This window comes from Bufo gargarizans, chromosome 1 (genome assembly GCF_014858855.1).
Source record: "Bufo gargarizans isolate SCDJY-AF-19 chromosome 1, ASM1485885v1, whole genome shotgun sequence".
In the NCBI taxonomy this organism is placed as follows: domain Eukaryota; kingdom Metazoa; phylum Chordata; class Amphibia; order Anura; family Bufonidae; genus Bufo; species Bufo gargarizans.
In genome coordinates this window covers 343,838,529-343,861,271 of record NC_058080.1, presented here as the reverse complement: position 1 = coordinate 343,861,271, position 22,743 = coordinate 343,838,529, and the positions used below count along the sequence as shown (strand labels likewise).

At 44.8% G+C, this 22,743-nt stretch overlaps 1 protein-coding gene across 1 annotated transcript in view; it reads right to left on the bottom strand.

Annotated features, from left to right (window-relative positions):
* Positions 1 to 11,119: 11,119 nt before the first annotated feature.
* The window catches only part of LOC122927160 (protein unc-13 homolog A-like), a 2,447,183-nt gene continuing 2,435,559 nt past the window's right edge, over positions 11,120 to 22,743 (bottom strand). The window contains 1 exon segment of the mRNA XM_044278759.1: positions 11,120 to 12,252. Within this exon segment, the coding sequence (XP_044134694.1) occupies positions 11,967 to 12,252 (286 nt within the window). The 3' untranslated portion in view covers positions 11,120 to 11,966.

Sequence of the window (22,743 nt, the reverse complement as noted above, 5' to 3'; positions counted from 1 at the left end):
CAGTTAGCTCTTCTTTCAGTTTACTCGGGCAGAATTAATGTGGTCAGGAAAGGCATCCTCAGATTCTTTATCATAGCAAATAATACCTTGAGTTTGGCGCTAGACAGAAAGCCTCCTCAGAGTGACTTGGGTTGGAGCTTTGGATTCTCTAGCGCGCCTGGAAGAGTTGGGTGCCGAAGACCAGGGTTCTGGCGTAGCACACTCTCAACAATGGGAAGCCTGGTATCAGTTCCGTGCATCGGCGGGTTTCTCAGGTTGGTTGACCTCAGGTTCTATTACTAAACTTACTCATATTAGTCTAGCTGCAATAAAATCTTGTCTGGATTACTAGTACACTACCTTCCCTCCCCTCCCTTCCTCCCTTCTCCCCCTGGTCCCTTGTCTTGTCTTCCCCCTCTCTCCTTTCATCTTGTATTGATGATTGTTGACTTTATATCTGTACGCTGATATGATACTTGAATCTGTAATCTACTTATGATACATATGTCTAAACTTACTATGGTTTTCAATAAAAAGAAATTGAACCATAAAGGACATTTGCAAGATTGAGATCCCACAGGAAATCACATTGTAGGATTTCTAACAAATTAACCACCTCAGCCCCCTTTTTACAATTCTGCACTACACTACTTTTACCGTTTATTGCTCGGTCATGCAACTTACCACCCAAATGAATTTGTACCTCTTTTTCTTCTCACTAATCAAGCTTTCATTTGGTGGTATTTCATTGCTGCTGACATTGCTGCTGACTTTTTTTTTGTTACTAATCGAAATTTACTGAAATTTTTGCAAAAAAATGAAATTTTTCACTTTCAGTTGTATGTTTTTTTTTTTAAAAAAAACATCTATATATAAATTTTTCTCAAAATTTATTGTTCTACATGTCTTTAATAAAAAAAAAATGGTTTGGGTAAAAAAAATGGTTTGGGTAAAAGTTATAGCGTTTACAAACTATGGTACAAAAATTTGAATTTCCGCTTTTTGAAGCAGCTCTGACTTTCTGAGCACCTGTCATGTTTCCTGAGGTTCTACAATGCCCAGACACTAGAAAAACCCCACAAATGACCCCATTTCGGAAAGTAGACACCCTAAGGTATTCACTGATGGGCATAGTGAGCTCATGGAAGTTTTTATTTTTTTGTCACAAGTTAGTGGAAAATGATGATTCCTTTTTTCCTTACAAAGTCTCTGTCACAACCAGACAGCTGAGAAGCTCTGACAGAGGCCTTTCAGAACCTCCTCCTTGAGTTCTCTTGTTGTGCTGTTCAGTTGCTCATCTCGTTAGCCTCTCTCAGCTGTCATGTGTTGGACTAATTGCTTCCCTTTAAATTCCTCCCCAGAATGCTTTTCTGGGCGGCTTATACTTCTTCCTGGAGTGTGTGTGCATGCTGGTCTTGTTCTCCTGTCTGCTACAAAGCTAAGTGTTTGAACATTTATCTGTTATTTTCTGTTTGCTGGATCCCAGGTGACCCTGACTCCCTCCGTATCTTGTGTAGGGAGCCGGTGTTCGTGTCCCCTCACTATTGTAGGGTGCGCAGGGATTATATAGTCAAGGTACGTGGATATGCAAACTTCCACCATTCGGATCTTTGCATAGGCTGAGCAGCCAGGGAAAGTGCCAGGTCTTCTGCTGGGGTCTCCCTTTTGTTCCTTAGCTTTTGGATCCAGCGAGTCATTTATGCTTGTTGCTTTGCCTTGTTCCCTGAACACCGTCCGTGACATTATAAGCCGCCAAAACCGTCTCAGGCATGGATCCGGTTTCACTTTTGGCTGAACGCTTCCAGGGTCTTTCATTGGAGGTAGCTGATCTTCGTAAGACTTTTTCTCAGCTTCAAGTGACCGGTTCAGCTTGCGTTCATGGAGTTTGTTCTGAGCCTAAGATCTCGCTCCCGGATACGTTCTCCGGGGGTAGTGAGAATTTTGTGCGTTTTAGAGAGGCTTGCAAACTCCATTTTCGTCTTCTTCCCCATTCCTCTGGTGATGAGGAACGAAGGGTGGGGATCATTATATCGCTGCTCAGAGGTAACGCTCAGTCCTGGGCCTTTTCGCTGCCGGAGGGGGCACGGCCTCTCCGTTCAGTGGATGAATTATTTTTAGCCCTGGGTCAGATATATGATGATCCGGATCGTATTGCTCTGGCTAAGTCTAGACTACGTCTATTACGCCAGGATAAACAATCCGCAGAAATATACTGCTCAGAATTTCGGAGATGGGCAATCGATACTGGTTGGAATGATGCTGCACTCCGAAGTCAATTTTGCCATGGTCTTTCAGAGGGATTGAAAGATGCATTTGCCTTTCATGAGAGGCCTATTTCTTTGGACTCTGCTATGTCTCAGGCCGTTCGTATTGACAGGCGTCTTAGAGAGAGAGGAGAGATGTCCCCTTCCTGTCATACTCAGTCCCAGGACAGTGCAGCGGTCCCATTCTGTGCGCAGGGGTCTCAGTCGCCGTCAGCCCCTTCTGAGCAGGAGCCCATGCAGCTGGGGTTGATTGCTTCTGACAATAGAAGATTCAGCTCGCATGGGAGGGTTTGTTTTTGTTGTGGAGGTATAAATCATCTGGCAAATATTTGTCCCTCTAGGAGATTCAGGCAGTTTTCTGGGAGTAATAAAGAAACAAACAGGAAAAAATATTTAAAAAATGTTCTGTCTGTTACTATTGGCAGGGTTGAGGCGGAAATTGAAGGTTTTCCGTTTGCTTGTAGTTCCCGTTTTGTCCTGCCGGCTAGGGTGGCGCTAGAGAGCAAGAACATTTTTTGCGAGATTTTTGTAGATAGTGGAGCAGCGGTCAATCTCATTGATAATCAATTTGCGATAACTCATGGTTTCCAGGTGCGCACTTTGGGAAAGGATATTCCGGTTTTTGCTATCGATTCCGCTCCACTTTCTCAGAAATCATTAAAGGGCATAGTTCACAATATCCGTTTAATTGTGAGTGATGCTCATGTTGAGGATGTGTCATGTTTCGTCCTTAGCGGTTTGCCTACCCCTCTGGTGTTGGGGCTGCCCTGGCTCACTAAGCATAGCCCCACCATTGATTGGCAAGCGAGGCAAATAAATGGTTGGAGTGACTTTTGCAGAGAGAATTGCCTCATGACATCTGTTTTGAAAATTTGGTTATGCCTTTTGGTTTGATGAATGCCCCAGCCGTTTTTCAGCATTTTGTGAACAGCATTTTTTATCATTTGATGGGAAAATTTGTATTGGTGTATTTGGATGACATTTTGATTTTTTCTCCCGATTTCAAAACTCATAAGGAACATTTACGTCAGGTCTTGCTCATCCTGCGGGAGAATAAATTATATGCGAAACTGGAAAAATGTGTGTTTGCGGTTCCAGAAATTCAATTTCTGGGGTTTCTTCTCTCCGCTTCTGGTTTTCGCATGGACCCAGAGAAGGTCCGCGCTGTGCTTGAGTGGGAGCTTCCTGAGAATCAGAAGGCGCTGATGCGTTTTTTGGGCTTTGCCAATTATTACAGGAAGTTCATTTTGAATTACTCTTCTATTGTTAAACCACTCACTGATATGACCAGAAAGGGGGTATATTTTTCTTCTTGGTCAGTAGAGGCACGTAAGGCTTTTTCTGATATCAAGGAGAGTTTTGCTTCCGCTCCCATCTTGGTGCAACCTGATGTTTCTTTACCCTTCATAGTTGAGGTTGATGCTTCTGAGGTGGGTGTGGGGGCGGTCTTGTCTCAGGGTTCCTCTCCTGCCAATTGGCGACCGTGTGCCTTTTTCTCAAGAAAACTCTCCTCCGCAGAGAGAAATTACGATGTGGGAGATAGGGAATTGTTGGCCATCAAATTGGCTTTTGAGGAATGGCGCCATTGGCTAGATAGAGCCAGACACCCTATTACCGTATTTACTGACCATAAAAATCTGGCCTACTTGGAGTCAGCCAAGCGTCTGAACCCGAGACAGGCCAGATGGTCTTTGTTCTTTTCTAGGTTTAATTTTGTTGTCACGTTCCGCCCTGGAGTTAAGAATGTGAAGGCAGATGCCCTGTCACGTTGTTTTCCGGGAGGCTGGAATTTTGAAGACCCGGGTCCCATTTTGGCTGAAGGTGTGGTGGTCTCTGCTCTTTTTCCTGAATTGGAGGCAGAGGTGCAGGCAGCCCAGTCAGAGGCTCCTGATCTTTGTCCTCCTGGGAGGTTGTTTGTGCCTCTCGCTTTAAGACACAAGATTTTTAAAGAACACCACGATACGGTCCTTGCTGGGCACCCGGGGGTAAGAGCCACACTGGATCTCATCGCTCGGAGATTCTGGTGGCCTGAGCTTCGTAAGTCGGTTGAGGGTTTTGTGGCAGCCTGCGAGACTTGCGCTCATGCCAAAGTCCCTCATTCACGGCCATCAGGTCCTCTCCTTCCCTTACCCATTCCTTCCCGTCCTTGGACACATTTGTCCATGGACTTCATAACGGACCTGCCTCGTTCCTCGGGGAAGACTGTGATTCTGGTGGTGGTGGACCGTTTTAGCAAAATGGTGCATTTCATACCTTTTCCTGGTTTGCCCAATGCTAAGACGCTGGCGCAGGCATTTATTGATCACATTGTCAAATTGCACGGTATTCCTTCAGACATAGTCTCTGATAGGGGCACACAGTTTGTTTCCAGATTCTGGAAGGCTTTCTGTTCTCGCTTGGGGGCTCGGTTGTCATTCTCTTCTGCTTTCCACCCGCAGTCGAATGGCCAGACAGAGCGCATCAATCAGAATCTGGAGACATATCTGCGCTGTTTTGTGGCAGAGAATCAAGATTGGTGTTCTTTTTTGTCCCTTGCTGCGTTTGCTTTAAATAACCGTCGTCAAGAGTCCTCTGATAAGTCACCATTTTTTGGTGCATATGGGTTTCATCCGCAGTTTGGGACTTTCTCGGGAGAGGGGTCTTCTGGTTTACCTGATGAGGACAGATTCTCCTCGTCTTTGTCATCTATTTGGCAAAAGATTCAGGATAATCTAAAGAGCATGAGTGAGAGATATAAGCGTGTGGCAGATAAGAGACGTGTGCTTGGTCCGGACCTGAATGTTGGTGATCTGGTGTGGTTGTCTACCAAGAATATCAAATTGAAGGTTCCCTCCTGGAAGTTGGGTCCTAGGTTTATTGGGCCTTACAAAATCCTGTCTGTCATCAATCCTGTTGCATACCGTCTTGATCTTCCTCAGACTTGGAAGATCCATAATGTTTTTCATAAGTCCTTATTGAAACCTTATGTTCAACCCATTGTACCCTCGCCTTTGCCTCCTCCTCCGATTATGGTTGATGGGAATCTTGAATTTCAGGTCTCTAGGATTGTGGATTCTCGTCTTGTCCGCGGTTCTCTTCAGTACCTTGTTCATTGGGAGGGGTATGGTCCTGAGGAGAGGATGTGGGTCCCAGTGACGGACATTAAGGCCTCTCGTCTCATCAGGGCTTTCCATAGGTCCCATCCTGAGAAGGTGGGTTCTGAGTGTCCGGAGTCCACTCGTAGAGGGAGGGGTACTGTCACAACCAGACAGCTGAGAAGCTCTGACAGAGGCCTTTCAGAACCTCCTCCTTGAGTTCTCTTGTTGTGCTGTTCAGTTGCTCATCTCGTTAGCCTCTCTCAGCTGTCATGTGTTGGACTAATTGCTTCCCTTTAAATTCCTCCCCAGAATGCTTTTCTGGGCGGCTTATACTTCTTCCTGGAGTGTGTGTGCATGCTGGTCTTGTTCTCCTGTCTGCTACAAAGCTAAGTGTTTGAACATTTATCTGTTATTTTCTGTTTGCTGGATCCCAGGTGACCCTGACTCCCTCCGTATCTTGTGTAGGGAGCCGGTGGTCGTGTCCCCTCACTATTGTAGGGTGCTCAGGGATTATATAGTCAAGGTACGTGGATATGCAAACTTCCACCATTCGGATCTTTGCATAGGCTGAGCAGCCAGGGAAACTGCCAGGTCTTCTACTGGGGTCTCCCTTTTGTTCCTTAGCTTTTGGATCCAGCGAGTCATTTATGCTTGTTGCTTTGCCTTGTTCCCTGAACACCGTCCGTGACAGTCTCATATTCCACTAACTTATGACAAAAAATAAAAACTTCCATGAACTCACTATGCCCCATCACGAAATACCTTGGGGTGTATTATTTTCAAAATGGGGTCACTTGTGGGGTAGTTATACTGCCCTGGCATTTTAGGGGCCCTAATGTGTGAGAAGTAGTTTGAAATAAAAATGTGCAAAAAATCCCTTGTGAAATCCTAAGGTGCTCTTTGGAATGTGGTCAGGAGAAGTTGGGGAATGGATTTTGGGGTGTCATTTTACATATACCCATGCTGGGTGAGAGAAATATCTCGGCAAAAGACAACTTTTCCCATTTTTTTTATACAAAGTTGGCATTTGACCGAGATATTTATCTCACCCAGCATGGGTATATGTAAAATGACACCCCAAAACACATTGCCCAATTTCTCCTGAGTACGGCGATACCATATGTGTGACACTTTTTTGCAGCCTAGATGCGCAAGGGGGCCCAAATTCCTTTTAGGAGGGCATTTTTAGACATTTGGATCCCAGACTTCTTCTCATGCTTTAGGGCCCCTAAAATGCCAGGGCAGTATAAATACCCCACATGTGACTCCATTTTGGAAAGAAGACACCCCAAGGTATTCAATGAGGGGCATGGCGAGTTCATAGAAGATTATTTTTTTGGGCACAAGTTTGTGAGAAAAAAAAAAAAATCTATTTCCACTAAGTCTCCCTTTCCGCTAACTTGGGACAAAAAGTTAAATCTTTCATGGACTCGATATGCCCCTCAGCGAATACCTTGGGGTGCATTCTTTCGGAAATGGGGTCACATGTGGGGTATTTATACTGCCCTGGCATTTTAGGGGCCCTAAAGCGTGAGAAGAAGCCTGGAATATAAATGTCTAAAAAAATTTACGCATTTGGATTCTGTGAGGGGTATGGTGAGTTCATGTGAGATTTTATTTTTTGACACAAGTTAGTGGAAGATGCGACTTTGTAAGAAAAACAAACAAAAATAAAATTCCGCTAACTTGTGCCCAAAAAATGTCTAAATGGAGCATTACAGAGGGGTGATCAATGACAGGGGCATGGGGTGTATATGGGGTGATCAGGGAGTCTATATGGGGTGATCAGGGGTTAATAAGTGAAAGGGGGGGTGTAGTGTAGTGTGGTAATTGGTGCTACTTATTCCTGAGCTGCCTGTATCCTCTGGTGGTCGACCCAAGCAAAAGGGACCACCAGAGGACCAGGTAGCAGGTATATTAGACGCTGTTATCAAAACAGCGTCTAATATACCTGTTAGGGGTTAAAAAAAATCGCATCTACAGCCTGCCAGCGAATGATCGCCGCTGGCAGGCTGTAGATCCACTTGCTCACCTTCCGATCCTGTGAACACGCACGCCTGTGTGCGCGCGTTCACAGGAAGTCTCGCGTCTCGCGAGATGACGCATAGACGCGTCACTCTGCCTGAGACAGCCTCCTCCGCACCGCGATCCTGCGTTAGGCGGTCCGGAGGCGGTTAATTGGTAAATTCCTCGGTGAAATAAGTATTTGGTCACCTACAAACAAGCAAGATTTCTGTTTCAGACAGACCTGTAACTTCTTTTTTTAGAGGCTCCTCTGTCCTCCACTCGTTACCTGTATTAATGGCACCTGTTTGAGGTTGTGGACAGGTGTCTTTTATAAGTGTTTATAGGTGTTTTAACAAGTTCAAACAGCCACACTCCAAACTCCACTATGGCCAAGAGAGCTGTTGAAGGACACCAGAAACAAAATTGTAGACCTGCACCTGGCTGGGAAGACTGAATCTATTTTGAATGAAATGCTTGATTGTTCGATGATCACGCTTCAGAAGCTTTGCAATTTTAAGAGTGCTGCATCCCTCTGCAAGATATCTCACTATTTTTGACTTTTCTGAGCCTGTCAAGTCCTTCTTTTGACCCATTTTGCCAAAGGAAAGGAAGTTACCTAATAATTATGCACACCTGATATAGGGTGTTGATGTCATTAGACCACACCCCTTCTCATTACAGAGATGCACATCACCTAATATGCTTAATTGGTAGTAGGCTTTCGAGCCTATACAGCTTGGAGTAAGACAACATGCATAAAGAGGATGATGTGGTCAAAATACTCATTTGCCTAATAATTCTGCACGTAGTGTATTATAGTGCATTTGTATTGTACAGCAATTGTGTGCGGTTCTGTGGAGATACTGCAGCTAGATAGAGGGACAAACGCTATTAGAATAAGCAATTACAACTGGTGGGATATACCTGTTGCCCCCTCAAAAAACGATTGAGGGGTGTGATATGCCTATAATATACCTTCTAACATAGAAAGTATATTATAGTGCATTTGTATTCTGCAGCAGTAGTGTGCGGTTCTGCTGAGATACTGCAGCTAGATAGAGGGACAAACGCTATTGGAATAACTAATTTCAACTGGCGTTATATACCTGTTGCCTTATTGAAGGGGTTGATATACCGTATTTTTCACCCTATAAAACGCACCTGCCCATAAGAATCACCTAGGTTTTTGAGGAGGAAAGTAAGACATTTTTTTGGGGGGGAACCAAAAGGTGTCCTTTTGGAGAGTTTTGAACTAATGGTGGTCTGTGGATGACACACTGTTATGGAGGGAATCTCTGGATGGCACTGTTATGGGGATCTCTGGATGGCACTGTTATGGGGATCTCTGGATGGCACTGTTATGGGGACATCTGTGGATGACACTGCTATGGGGGGATCTGTGGATGACATTGCTATGAGGGGATCTGTGAATAACACATATATAGCATCTTATGCTATGTGCGATCCACAGATCCCCCCATAACAGTGTCTCTGCAGTGTGAATGACCCCCAATACAGGGGCTGGGGACCAGCATCTGAATTAGGAATGACAGCGGGGACCAGTGCAATCCCTGTATTCTAATGCACCGGCCCCACTCACTGTTGTGTAATCCATCTGTATTACTTACATCTTAACAATGCCTACAGGTTAGATAAGATTATAAATGATTATTATAACATTAAGTTCCGTAGCAGAGAGGAGGGAGGAGGCAGGCCTGGAGGGCGAAGCGTCACTCACTATGTCATGTGCCTGTGCCGCCTGCTTCATTCATAAAGTGGACGCACCAGAGTTGGTTAAGTGGCTCACTCAGCCTTCCGCACCATCTTCATCCTCTGTATCAGCTACCTCCTGACTCTGTGCTATGTGCACCCCCAAAGATACTACCACCACCACCACCACCATCATAGCCCCTCCACTAGAGTCAGAGGAATTCTTTTCTCATCCATTCCCAGACCTTACTGATGCACAGCCATTCTTGGCATCGGATCAGGAAGAGGAGGTAGCAATGGCCGCCACCCAGCGGTCTGACAACACTACCCAGATCAGCCCAAGGAGGGTGGTCTCCGGGTGCAGGTTCCACATGCATGTTGCGCCCACACTATATTTTACCTCTATTTTACCTCTTCTGGTGCCACAATGGCCTCCATTAAATTCAGGGAATGCAGACTCCTCATATATGCTGATGCCCACTCTGTATTTGGCTGTTAAATATCAGGGTGAGTCCTAAAATGAACACTATACACTCTCATTTACAGCCCAACACAGAATTACATTCTAGTCTAGTGCAAGGGTACCTCCCTGCCTACTGCAGCACTTATTGGATCATCCAGTATGTCTGTCGGCCTGTGAGACAAATAGGTCAAGAACCCCCCCCCCCCCACACCTCTCAGGTTCATGTGAGCATTCTTTTTCTTCTTCTCACGTGCTACATTTGCAGTAAAATGGTGCTGCACTTATTCTGCAAGTTAGTAAAATTTCAGCAAAACCAAATTTATATTGATTTTACTCCTTAAAGGGACTCTGTCACCACTTTCTAACCCCCACTTTTTTAACTATCGTTTTATTCATGGTGCCCTTCTGATTACAGTTGTCATCTTATATGTTAGATCTGCGGTGCCGTTTAGGTAAAAAATCGATTTATATCACCTGTCAATCAGCTAGATAAGGTGCCCAGGGCGTTCCTCTCCTCTTGAATCTGCCGCCTGCCGCCGCCGCCGTTGGTGCCCAGCTCCTCCCCCGGTCTCGTCAGCGCTGCCTCAAACAACACAGATCCGCCTCCGGCTCTCCCTCAATGCCCCCTCCTTTTTTTCGGAAATCTCGCGTGTGCGCACAGGCCTGCGCCCGTGCGTACGCATCCTTTTCTCGCGCATGCGCATAACGCGAACTTAGAGCGATGATGCCGAAAGGATGCGTACGCACGGGCGAGATTTCCGAAAAAAAGGAGGGGGCATTGAGGGAGAGCCGGAGGCGGATCTGTGTTGTTTGAGGCAGCGCTGACGAGACCGGGGGAGGAGCTGGGCACCAACGGCGGCGGCGGCAGGCGGCAGATTCAAGAGGAGAGGAACGCCCTGGGCACCTTATCTAGCTGATTGACAGGTGATATAAATCGATTTTTTACCTAAACGGCACCGCAGATCTAACATATAAGATGACAACTGTAATCAGAAGGGCACCATGAATAAAACGATAGTTAAAAAAGTGGGGGTTAGAAAGTGGTGACAGAGTCCCTTTAAAAAAATAATAACTTTGAAAAAATTACTTTCCTTGCATCATCATATTCTGACTCATATACCTAGCTATACTCTATAATATACAGAATATGTAAAAGATAACTACTTTGCTATCTGCCATAAACCCCAGAGCAAGCATAGGAGTTTACTGGATACTCTTATTTTTGAGTTTCATTGTACAGACAGAGCATTGCACCTTTGCACGGTTCCTTATTAGATAAATAAATAATGAATACGAGTAATAATAAGACAGACATGGTATTTTTTATTTGTATTTAATGGCTGTTTTAATAAAATATTTTTACATTGACCAAAAATGTCCAAGTCAGTGCAAAACCTCTTCACATGCACCCAAGAGAAATGTAAAGGAACATTATAGGTAAATAAGGGATGACTGCAGAATCTCTCTTCAAAACATGTCATATAGATTTAGACAGCACTCCAACAACAGTTATGATGCTCAGTGAATTTTATTTCATTCCACTGTGCCCAGATGAAATGAAATAAAATAACATTCACTGAGCATCATAACTGTTGTTGGAGTGCTGTCTAAATCTATATGACATATTCAGTTATCAAAACCCGGACGTGCACCCAGTTTTGCCAGGTCAAGAAAGAGCGCAGTGGTCAAACATAGTTGAATCTTCAAAACAGCATGCTACACTTTATGTCAGAACTTTAATCTTTGTGCAGTATTTGTGTGGGGGAGGAAGTTAGAATGCTTCCGGTGTCTTGCCCTGAATAGGATCAGAGATTTGTAATCCCATGAGTGCTAAGATAAATTCTAAGAAAGGACAGAGGTGCTAAGTAGCTGGCAGTGTCCTTTATTTATTTTTATTTTTTGCGTCGTGCAAGTGGGTGACTGTCCAATTCAAGGAACTGCAACGGGCATGAGGTGACTAGCATATACCAAGATCATTGGGGGTAATGGGGGTTGAAAAATGAATACCCATGCAGCACCATTGCACAGAATAAGACACTGGTAAAGGAAGGATGCTATATACACAGCAGGTGGGATGCAGGTAACTTTAATTGTCAGGTCAATGATGTGTGAATTATTTCATTTGTAGGGAAACATGATCTCTCAAACAGGTAACCCTCCCACTGCCAGGGAGCTATTAACTGCCCATCAGCCCCCTAACATATGTGCTTATGTGGTCCAGCAGGAAAAACATTAACACAATGGCACATATGAATGAAGCCCTTGGTGTTTGTATTAATGTACACTTTACTCATGTCACTGCCAGAAAGCAATAGGCAGATCTTGGGGAGCACTGCTGGCAATGACTTGGTTAAAAGTGTATTTCAAAGTGTATTCAAACTATTTACAATGTGGGCCTGGGGTGCAAGGCAGTAAAATAGGGTAATTTTTTTATCAGAGTAATGGAGGTATAAACAAATCATCATTCTAGCTCCCCTCTTCAGGCGAACGAGTGTCAGATTTTAGTTTCACAAATTCTTTGGCCACCTCATCATTGTTCCGTTGTGACAAGATCCTCAAGATGGTCAGTCCTGTTTCATCCATATGAATACGCCGGCCAAGAGGCAGCCAGCAGGCACAACTGCCCCTTTGTGCAAGATCTTTTAGCTGCATAACAGCTGTGCCCACTGTCCGGTCTTCCCGTGCAAAACAGTAATCTTTCACACAGACCTGCAGTTCAAAGCACTCTGGGCTATTCTCATTGCCTAGGGTGCTAAAGGAATAAATAATATGTCATTATCTCCTTATATCACATACAGTATGTACACTATAATAAACTTGCATTCACTAAATCTAGCTAAATTGCTTGATTGCCCAATGGATGATAGCTAAATTGCTTGATTGCCCATATTGTTGCAGTGGGCAATCAAGACCCTTAGGCTGCCATCACTAGTGGCAGATTGTGTTGCAGAATATTTTCCGCAAATGAAAATCAGTTCTATTTATCTGAATGGGCCTGTTTTGGTGGCAAGCACATGGATTTCTACAAGCCCCTTCAGATGAATGGAACAGATGAAGAAACATTTGTGTAACAAAATGCGTGAAGTTGCCTTTATTCCACCATATATGATAAGATAGAACTTTATAGCATGATATAAAAAATATAAAAGGGAACTCAGGAGATGTTAAAAATTGGAAACACTGGGGGAGATTTATCAAGACTGGCATTTCCATACGCCACTCTTGATCTCGCTACATTGGAGTAAGATGCACCTAATTTATTAAGAGACAAATGTCTCTTAATAAATTAACAGCATCTCTTGCACTCCATGCAACAGAAACTCAAATCTACATAAGCTAGGGGCTGGCTTAGACTTGAGCTATAAGTAAAGTTATGGTAAATGCCATGCTAAGCTTTGCCCTTTTTCTTGCCACTTCAGAAAGGTGATGAGAGGCTTAAAAAGTTGAACATTATAGAGCAAATACGGAATATTTAGAGTCCACTGTTTGGCGTTCACTATCTGTGTCAGGCTCAAATTAAATGGCAGGTTTTTAATTTCGATTGTATAATTATTTATTTTCTTCACTACTGTAACATAATAGGACAGTGTTGTCTGATGTGTTGGATCACTGATCCTGAATGTTCTCTGGCTCTCCATTTACATGTGCCCCCTTTTTTATGTTTCATATTCTTGCTCTGACCTGCTGACATTTCTTTATCTATCTATCTATCTATCTATCTATCTATCTATCTATCTATCTATCTCTCCATCCATCCATCCATCCTTCGTGGAAGCCCTTATCTCAAATAGGTGGTTCAATTCCCTATAACATTGAATATCTATTAGACATTATTACAAACCGGATTCCAAAAAAGTTGGGACTCTAAACAAATTGTGAATAAAAACTGAATGCAATGATGTGGAGATGGCAAATGTCAATATTTTATTTGTAATAGAACATAGATGACAGATCAAACGTTTAATCCGAGTAAATGTATCATTTTAAAGGAAAAATACGTTGATTCAAATTTTCACGGTGTCAACAAATCCCCAAAAAGTTGGGACAAGTAGCAATAAGAGTCTGGAAAAAGTACATTTGAGCATAACGAAGAGCTGGAAGACCAATTAACACTAATTAGGTCAATTGGCAACATGATTGAGTATAAAAAGAGCTTCTCAGAGTGGCAGTGTCTCTCAGAAGCCAAGATGGGTAGAGGATCACCAATTCCCACAATGTTGCACAGAAAGATAGTGGAGCAATATCAGAAAGGTGTTACCCAGCGAAAAATTGCAAAGACTTTGCATCTATCATCATCAACTGTGCATAACATCATCCGAAGATTCAGAGAATCTAGAACAATCTCTGTGCGTAAGGGTCAAGGCCGTAAAACCATACTGGACACTGCACCACAAACAGGAATGCTACTGTAAAGGAAATCACAGAATGGGCTCAGGAATACTTTCAGAAACCATTGTCAGTGAACACAATCCACCGTGCCATCCACGGTTGCCAGCTGAAACTCTACAGTGCAAAGAAGAAGCCATTTCTAAGCAAGATCCACAAGCTCAGGCGTTTTCACTGGGCCAGGGATCATTTAAAATGGAGTGTGGCAAAATGGAAGACTGGTCCGGATGACATGGCGTCCCAGATTTCCAAAAAGAACTTCGAATCGTGACTCGTCTGACCACAGAACAAAGAGGACAAGGACAACCTAAGTTGTTATCAACGCTCAGTTCAGAAGCCTGCATCTCTGATGGTAAGGGGTTGCATGAGTGCGTGTGGCATGGGCAGCTTGCATGTCTGGAAAGGCACCATCAATGCAGAAAAATATATTCAGGTTCTAGAACAACATATGCTCCCATCCAGACGTCATCTCTTTCAGGGAAGACTCTGCATTTTTCAACAAGATAATGCCAGACCACATTCTGCATCAATCACAACATCATAGCTGCGTAGGAGAAGGATACGGGTACTGAAATGGCCAGTCTGCAGTCCAGATCTTTCACCTATAGAGAACATTTGGCGCATCATAAAGAGGAAGGTGCAACAAAGAAGGCCCAGGACGATTGAACAGTTAGAGGCCTGTATTAGACAAGAATGGGAGAGCATTCCTATTTCTAAACTTGAGAAACTGGTCTTCTCAGTCCCCAGACGTCTGTTGAGTGTTGTAAGAAGAAGGGGAGATGCCACACAGTGGTGAAAATGGCCTTGTCCCAACTTTTTGGGGATTTGTTGATATCATGAAATTCTGATTCAACATATTGTTCCCTTAAAATGGTACATTTTCTCAGTTTAAACTTTTGTTCCGTGATTTATGTTCTATTCTGAATAAAATATTAGAAGTTGGCACCTCCACATCATTGCATTCAGTTTTTATTCACGATTTGTATAGTGTCCCAACTTTTTTGGAATCCGGTTTGTACTACTAAGTGCACTCTGACTGAGAATTATTACTATTGGGAAGACTTTTGGGACCACTATTACTGTTGGGGCACCCTGGCACAGTCTCAGCTTAGCACAATTTGATAATTAACAGCATGGCAACATCAGTATGTTGCCATGCTGTTAATTATCAAATTGGAAAAGGTTGTAAAGATAAGCTGTCCAGTGATGTATTTAGTTTCTTTTTCATTTTTTATTTATTTCAAATATGTAACAGCAATGAAGGCTATACAGGTTACAAATATAGAAGTAGTAGTGGAAAGTGCAATGGTATGTATGCTCATGACAATTAGCTTTTTCAGAACTGATAAACCATTGTGCTATTACAATGCATGTTCAGTTTAACAAGTAGACAAAATCTAGAAACAAATCAAAAGTGAACAATAACAGCAGGTACAATTTGGTTATTAGTCTTATGGTTGTAACCTTACTCGAAAAGTAAAAGCGGGATAATGGGAAGGAAGGTCTGGGTAAGGGGGGAGGGGGGGGGGGTGTTATGGCTTTTATGACCCACTGTAGTATTTCATTTTGTTCAAACTAAATTATGTGTTCCCAGAAGAATAGTAATGTGAGAGAAGGGTATTTAATATTTAATATTGCAGAGGATGGGTTTATGCGCAATAAAAGTCTCTTGTTACTCGAAGTGTCTGAATTTTGCCCAGGGAGACCAGATAACCTGGAAAAGAGTATGTAATTTGGATTCCCAACTAGCTAATTCTTCTAAGCGGAAAATGGAATCCATCTTGTCAGACCATTTCGCAAGTGTAGGTGGGAGATCAGACTTCCAGAGAGTAGGTATCATAATTCTGGCTGCAGCTAAGAGTTGTCTAGTTAACTGGAGCTTGCATTTTGGGATTTAGTTTGGGAAGAGATGTAGTAAGCAGATCTCAGGGAGCAAAGGTAGATTTAGGCCTGTGATTAAATTGATCTGGGTTAAAACGGACCTCCAGTATGGGACAATGAGAGGGCAGGTCCACCATAAGTGGAAGTAAGTACCCGGTTGCTGTTTGGGTTATAATTGGCATTGTATTTATTTAATAGCACTGGAGCTAGGTGCCATCTGGTCATTATTTTGTAGCCGCTCTCCTGCATTCTCACACACCTAGAGGCCTGCTTTGGAGTGAGGAAGATAACTAAAATTTCTTCTTTTGAGAGCTTTTTCTTAAGATCTGCTTCCCAAGCTTTAATGAAAAAGTGTTCTGTATCTGTGGGAGGGGACAGAAGTAGCTTGCAAAGGGATATGACTACAGTCGTGGCCAAAAGTTTTGAGAATGACACAAATATTAGTTTTCACAAAGTTTGCTGCTAAACTGCTTTTAGATCTTTGTTTCAGTTGTTTCTGTGATTTTGTGAAATATAATTGCACGCACTTCATACGTTTCAAAGGCTTTTATCAACAATTACATGACATTTATGCAAAGAGTCAGTATTTGCAGTGTTGGCCCTTCTTTTTCAGGACCTCTGCAATTCGACTGGGCATGCTCTCAATCAACTTCTGGGCCAATTCCTGACTGATAGCAACCCATTCTTTCATAATCACTTCTTGGAGATTGTCAGAATTGCCTCTTGAGGATTGACCACAAGTTCTCAATGGGATTAAGATCTGGGGAGTTTCCAGGCCATGGACCCAAAATGTCAACGTTTTGGTCCCCAAGCCACTTAGTTATCACTTTTGCCTTATAGCACGGTGCTCCATCGTGCTGGAAAAAGCATTGTTCTTCACCAAACTGTTGTTGGATTGTTGGAAGAAGTTTCTGTTGGAGGGTGTTTTGGTACCATTCTTTATTCATGGCTGTGTTTTTGGGCAAAATGAGAAGCAACCCCACACATGAATGGTCTCATGATGCTTTACTGTTGGCATGACACAGGACTGATGGTAGTGCTTACCTTTTCTTCTCCGGACAAGCCTTTTTCCTGATGCCCCAAACAATCGGAAAGAGGCTTCATCGGAGAATATGACTTTGCCCCAGTCCTCAGCAGTCCATTCACCATATTTTCTGCAGAGGATCAATCTGTCCCTGATGTTTTTTTTGGAGAGAAGTGGCTTCTTTGCTGCCCTTCTTGACACCAGGCCATCTTCCAAAAGTCTTGGCCTCACTGTGCATGCAGATGCGCTCACACCTGCCTGCTGCCATTCCTGAGCAAGCTCTGCACTGGTGGCACTCCAATCCCGCAGCTGAATCCTCTTTAGGAGACGATCCTGGCGCTTGCTGGACTTTCTTGGACGCCCTGAAGACCTTTTAACAAGAATTGAACCTCTTTTCTTGAAGTTCTTGATGATCCTATCAATTGTTGATTGAGGTGCAATCTTAGTAGCCACAACATCCTTCCCTGTGAAGCCATTTTTATGGAATGCAATGATGGCTGCACGCGTTTCTTTGCAGGTCACCATGGTTAACAATGGAGGAACAATGATTTCAAGCATCACCCTCCTTTTAACAGGTCAAGTCTGCCATTTTAACCCAATCAGCCTGACATAATGATCTCCAGCCTTGTGCTCGTCAACATTCTCACCTGAGTTAACAAGACGATTACTGAAATGATCTCAGCAGGTCCTTTAATGACAGCAATAAAATGCAGTGGAAAGGTTTTTTTGGGATTAAGTTAATTTTCATGGCAAAGAAGGACTATGCAATTCATCTGATCACTCTTCACAACATTCTGGAGTATATGCAAATTGCTATTATAAAAACTTAAGCAGCAACTTTTCCAATATTTATGTAATTCTCAAAACTTTTGGCCACGACTGTACATACATACACACATACATGTACATATATACATCCTGTTTTATATATATAGATTATATGTTTAGGTGGATATAAGGCTATTTTGATCAGAGAGTACTAAGTATCTAAGCGGGTAACCTGCTATTTTCTCTTCTATGACACCCCAAAGCTTATGAGGATTTAATTCTTGGTTTCTTATAGTTCCATATGTATCTTGAAAATATCCTGTTCACAGTAGTATAGAAGGTGTTAAGGATATAGATAGAGAGTGCTTGTAATAGGTGCGTGATTTTTGGCCAAATGAGGCACTTGTTTTCACCTCCGAATCAAGAGATATATGGGGTAGGCCAGTAGGATAGGATTTTAGATATCTTGCGCAGTAAGGGTGGGAAATTATTTTATATATAGCTGGTTGCCTCAGAGGAGATTTTAACTAGAGTTGAGCGAACACCTGGATGTTCGGGTTCGAGAAGTTCGGCCGAATAGTGATGAGCGGCAGGGGCAATATTCGAATTCGCGATATTTCGCTAATATTTGGGCGAATACTCGCCATATATTCGAGAATTCGCGAATTCATGATCTCCAGGCATTATTTTCTTGATTGCGAAAATTCGCATAAAATTCGCATTAAAATGTTTACATGAAAATTCGCATGAACTGTTATTTTCCCAAAAATCGAATAATCGCAATTACGAATATATTTTGCGATATTCAAAATAGTGCCGATATTCGAGATTAAAATTCGCAATTCGAATATTCGTGAGCAACACTAGTCCCGAACCCGAACCCCATTGTCAATGGGGACCCAAACTTTTCGGCACTAAAAAGGCTGTAAAACAGCCCAGGAAAGGGCTAGAGGGCTACAAAAGGCAGCAAAATGTAGTTAAATCCACTGCAAACAAATGTGGATAGGGAAATGAATAAAAATTAAAATAAAACAAATAAAAATTAACCAATATCAATTGGAGAGAGGTCCCATAGCAGAGAATCTGGTTTCATGTCAGCAGAGAATCAGGCTTCACCTCACCCACCACTGGAACAGTCCATTGTCAGATATTTAGGCCCCGGCACCCAGGCAGAGGAGAGAGGTCCCATGACAGAGATTCAGGCTTCATGTCAGCAGAGAATCAGTCTTCATGTCATAGCAGAGAATCAGGCTTCACGTCACCCAACACTGGAACAGGCCACTGTCAGATATTTTTAGGCCCCGGCACCCAGACAGAGGAGAGGTTCATTCAACTTTGGGTTGCCCCGCAATATAATGGTAAAATGAAAATAAAAATAGGATTGAATGAGGAAGTGCCTTGGAGTACAATAATATATGGTTAAGGGGAGGTAGTTAATGTCTAATCTGCACAAGGGATGGACAGGTCCTGTGGGATCCATGCCTGGTTCATTTTTATGAACGTCAGCTTGTCCACATTGGCTGTAGACAGGCGGCTGCGTTTGTCTGTAATGACGCCCCCTGCCGTGCTAAATACACGTTCAGACAAAATGCTGGCTGCCGGGCAGGCCAGCACCTCCAAGGCATAAAAGGCTAGCTCTGGCCACGTGGACAATTTGGAGACCCAGAAGTTGAATGGGACCGAACCATCAGTCAGTACGTGGAGGGGTGTGCACACGTACTGTTCCACCATGTTAGCAAAATGTTGCCTCCTGCTAACACGTTCCGTATCAGGTGGTGGTGCAGTTAGCTGTGGCGTGTTGACAAAACATTTCCACATCTCTGCCATGCTAACCCTGCCCTCAGAGGAGCTGGCTGTGACACAGCTGCGTTGGCGACCTCTTGCTCCTCCTCTGCCTTCGACTTGGGCTTCCACTTGTTCCCCTGTGACATTTGGGAATGCTCTCAGTAGCGCGTCTACCAATGTGCGCTTGTACTCGCGCATCTTCCTATCACGCTCCAGTGCAGGAAGTAAGGTGGGCACATTGTCTTTGTACCGTGGATCCAGCAGGGTGGCAACCCAGTAGTCCGCACACGTTAAAATGTGGGAAACTCTGCTGTCATTGCGCAGGCACTGCAGTATGTAGTCACTCATGTGTGCCAGGCTGCCCAGAGGTAAGGACAAGCTGTCCTCTGTGGGAGGCGTATCGTCATCGTCCTGCGTTTCCCCCCCAGCCACGCACCAGTGATGGGCCTGAGCTGCGTTGGGTGCCACCCCGCTGTGAACATGCTTCATCCTAATCCTCCTCCACCTCCTCCTCATCCTCGTCCTCCTCGTCCTCCAGTAGTGGGCCCTGGCTGGCCACATTTGTACCTGGCCTCTGCTGTTGCAAAAAACCTCCCTCTGAGTCACTTCAAAGAGACTGGCCTGAAAGTGCTAAAAATGACCCCTCTTCCTCCTCCTCCTGGGCCACCTCCTCTTCAATCATCGCCCAAAGTGTTTTCTCAAGGAGACATAGAAGTGGTATTGTAACGCTGATAACGGCGTCATCGCCACTGGCCATGTTGGTGGAGTACTCGAAACAGCGCAACAGGGCACACAGGTCTCGCATGGAGGCCCAGTCATTGGTGGTGAAGTGATGCTGTTCCGCAGTGCGACTGACCCGTGCGTGCTGCAGCTGAAACTCCACTATGGCCTGCTGCTGCTCGCACAGTCTGTCCAGCATGTGCAAGGTGGAGTTCCACCTGGTGGGCACATTGCATATGAAGCGGTGAGCGGGAAGGCCGAAGTTACGCTGTAGTGCAGACAGGCGAGCAGCGGCAGGATGTGAACGCCAGAAGTGCGAACAGACGGCCCGCACTTTATGCAGCAGCTCTGACATGTCAGGGTAGTTGTGAATGAACTTCTGCACCACCAAATTCAGCACATGCGCCAGGCAAGGGATGTGCGTCAAACCGGCTAGTCCCAGAGCTGCAACGAGATTTCGCCCATTATCGCACACCACCAGGCCGGGCTTGAGGCTCACCGGCAGCAACCACTCGTCGGTCTGTTGTTCTATACCACTCCACAACTCCTGTGCGGTGTGGGGCCTGTCCCCAAACATATGAGTTTCAGAATGGCCTGCTGATGTTTACCCAGGGCTGTGCTGAAGTTGGTGGTGAAGGTGTGTGGCTGACTGGATGAGCAGGTGGAAGAAGAGGAGGAGGAAGCCGAGTAGGAAGAGGAGGCAACAGGAGGCAAAGAATGTTGCCCTGCGATCCTTGGCGGCGGAAGGACGTGCGCCAGCTCTCCGCCTGGGGCCCAGCCGCCACTACATTTACCCAGTGTGCAGTTAGGGAGATATAGCGTCCCTGGCCGTGCTTACTGGTCCACGTATCTGTGGTTAGGTGGACCTTGCCACAGATGGCGTTGCACAGTGCACACTTGATTTTATCGGCTACTTGGTTGTGCAGGGAAGGCACGGCTCTCTTGGAGAAGTAGTGGCGGCTGGGAACAACATACTGTGGGACAGCAAGCGACATGAGCTGTTTGAAGCTGTCTGTGTCCACCAGCCTAAATCACAGCATTTCATAGGACAGTAGTTTAGAAATGCTGGCATTCAGGGCCAGGGATCGAGGGTGGCTAGGTGGGAATTTACGCTTTCTCTCAAATGTTTGTGAGATGGAGAGCTGAACACTGCCGTGTGACATGGTGGAGATGCTTGGTGACGGAGGTGGTGGTGTTGGTGGTACATCCCCTGTTTGCTGGGCGGCAGGTGCCAACGTTCCTCCAGAGGCGGAGGAAGAGGCCGAGGCGGCAGCAGCAGAAGAGGTAGCAGGGGGAGCCTGAGTGACTTCCTTGTTTTTAAGGTGTTTACTCCACTGCAGTTCATGCTTTGCATGCAGGTGCCTGGTCATGCAGGTTGTTCTAAGGTTTAGAACGTTAATGCCTCGCTTCAGGCTCTGATGGCACAGCGTGCAAACCACTCGGGTCTTGTCGTCAGCACATTGTTTGAAGAAGTGCCATGCCAGGGAACTCCTTGAAGCTGCCTTTGGGGTGCTCGGTCCCAGATGGCGGCGGTCAGTAGCAGGCGGAGTCTCTTGGCGGCGGGTGTTCTGCTTTTGCCCACTGCTCCCTCTTTTGCTACGCTGTTGGCTCGGTCTCACCACTGCCTCTTCCTCCAAACTGTGAAAGTCAGTGGCACGACCTTCATTCCATGTGGGGTCTAGGACCTCTTCTTCCCCTGCATCGTCTTCCACCCAGTCTTCCTCCCTGACCTCCTGTTCAGTCTGCACACTGCAGAAAGAAGCAGCAGTTGGCACCTGTGTTTTGTCATCATCAGAGACGTGCTGAGGTGATATTCCCATGTCCTCATCATGAGGAAACATAAGTGGTTGTGCGTCAGTGCATTCTATGTCTTCCACCGCTGGGGAAGGGCTAGGTGGATGCCCTTGAGAAACCCTGCCAGCAGAGTCTTTAAACAGCATAAGAGACTGCTGCATAACTTGAGGCTCAGACAGTTTCCCTGATATGCATGGGGGTGATGTGACAGACTGATGGGCTTGGTTTTCAGGCGCCATCTGTGCGCTTTCTGCAGAAGACTGGGTGGGAGATAATGTGAACGTGCTGGATCCACTGTCGGCCACCCAATTGACTAATGCCTGTACCTGCTCAGGCCTTACCATCCTTAGAACGGCATTGGGCCCCACCATATATCGCTGTAAATTCTGGCGGCTACTGGGACCTGAGGTAGTTGGTACACTAGGACGTGTGGCTGTGGCAGAACAGCCACGTCCTCTCCCAGCACCAGGGGGTCCGCTAACACCACCACGACCATGTCCGCGTCCGCGTCCCTTACTAGATGTTTTCCTCATTGTTACCGTTCACCACAATAAGAAAAATATTATTTGGCCCAATGTATTGAATTCAAATTCAGGGCTTTTTTAACAGACACCTAACACTATCTGGTTATCTATTTAGGTACCGTATTACACTAATACAGGCACAGCAGTAACAACAGATTTAGCTGAATATAAATTGTAGGCCTAGTATTTAGGCACTGGATGACAGGTATACGTTGACGGACAGAATTAGATTTGGAAATGCACGGTAGCGTGTGAAATTATTGTGGATGACCCTATCAGCACCTTGAATCTAATATACCCTTTTATGGATAGATTTAAAGGGAACCTGTCACCGGGATTTTGTGTATAGAGCTGAGGACAT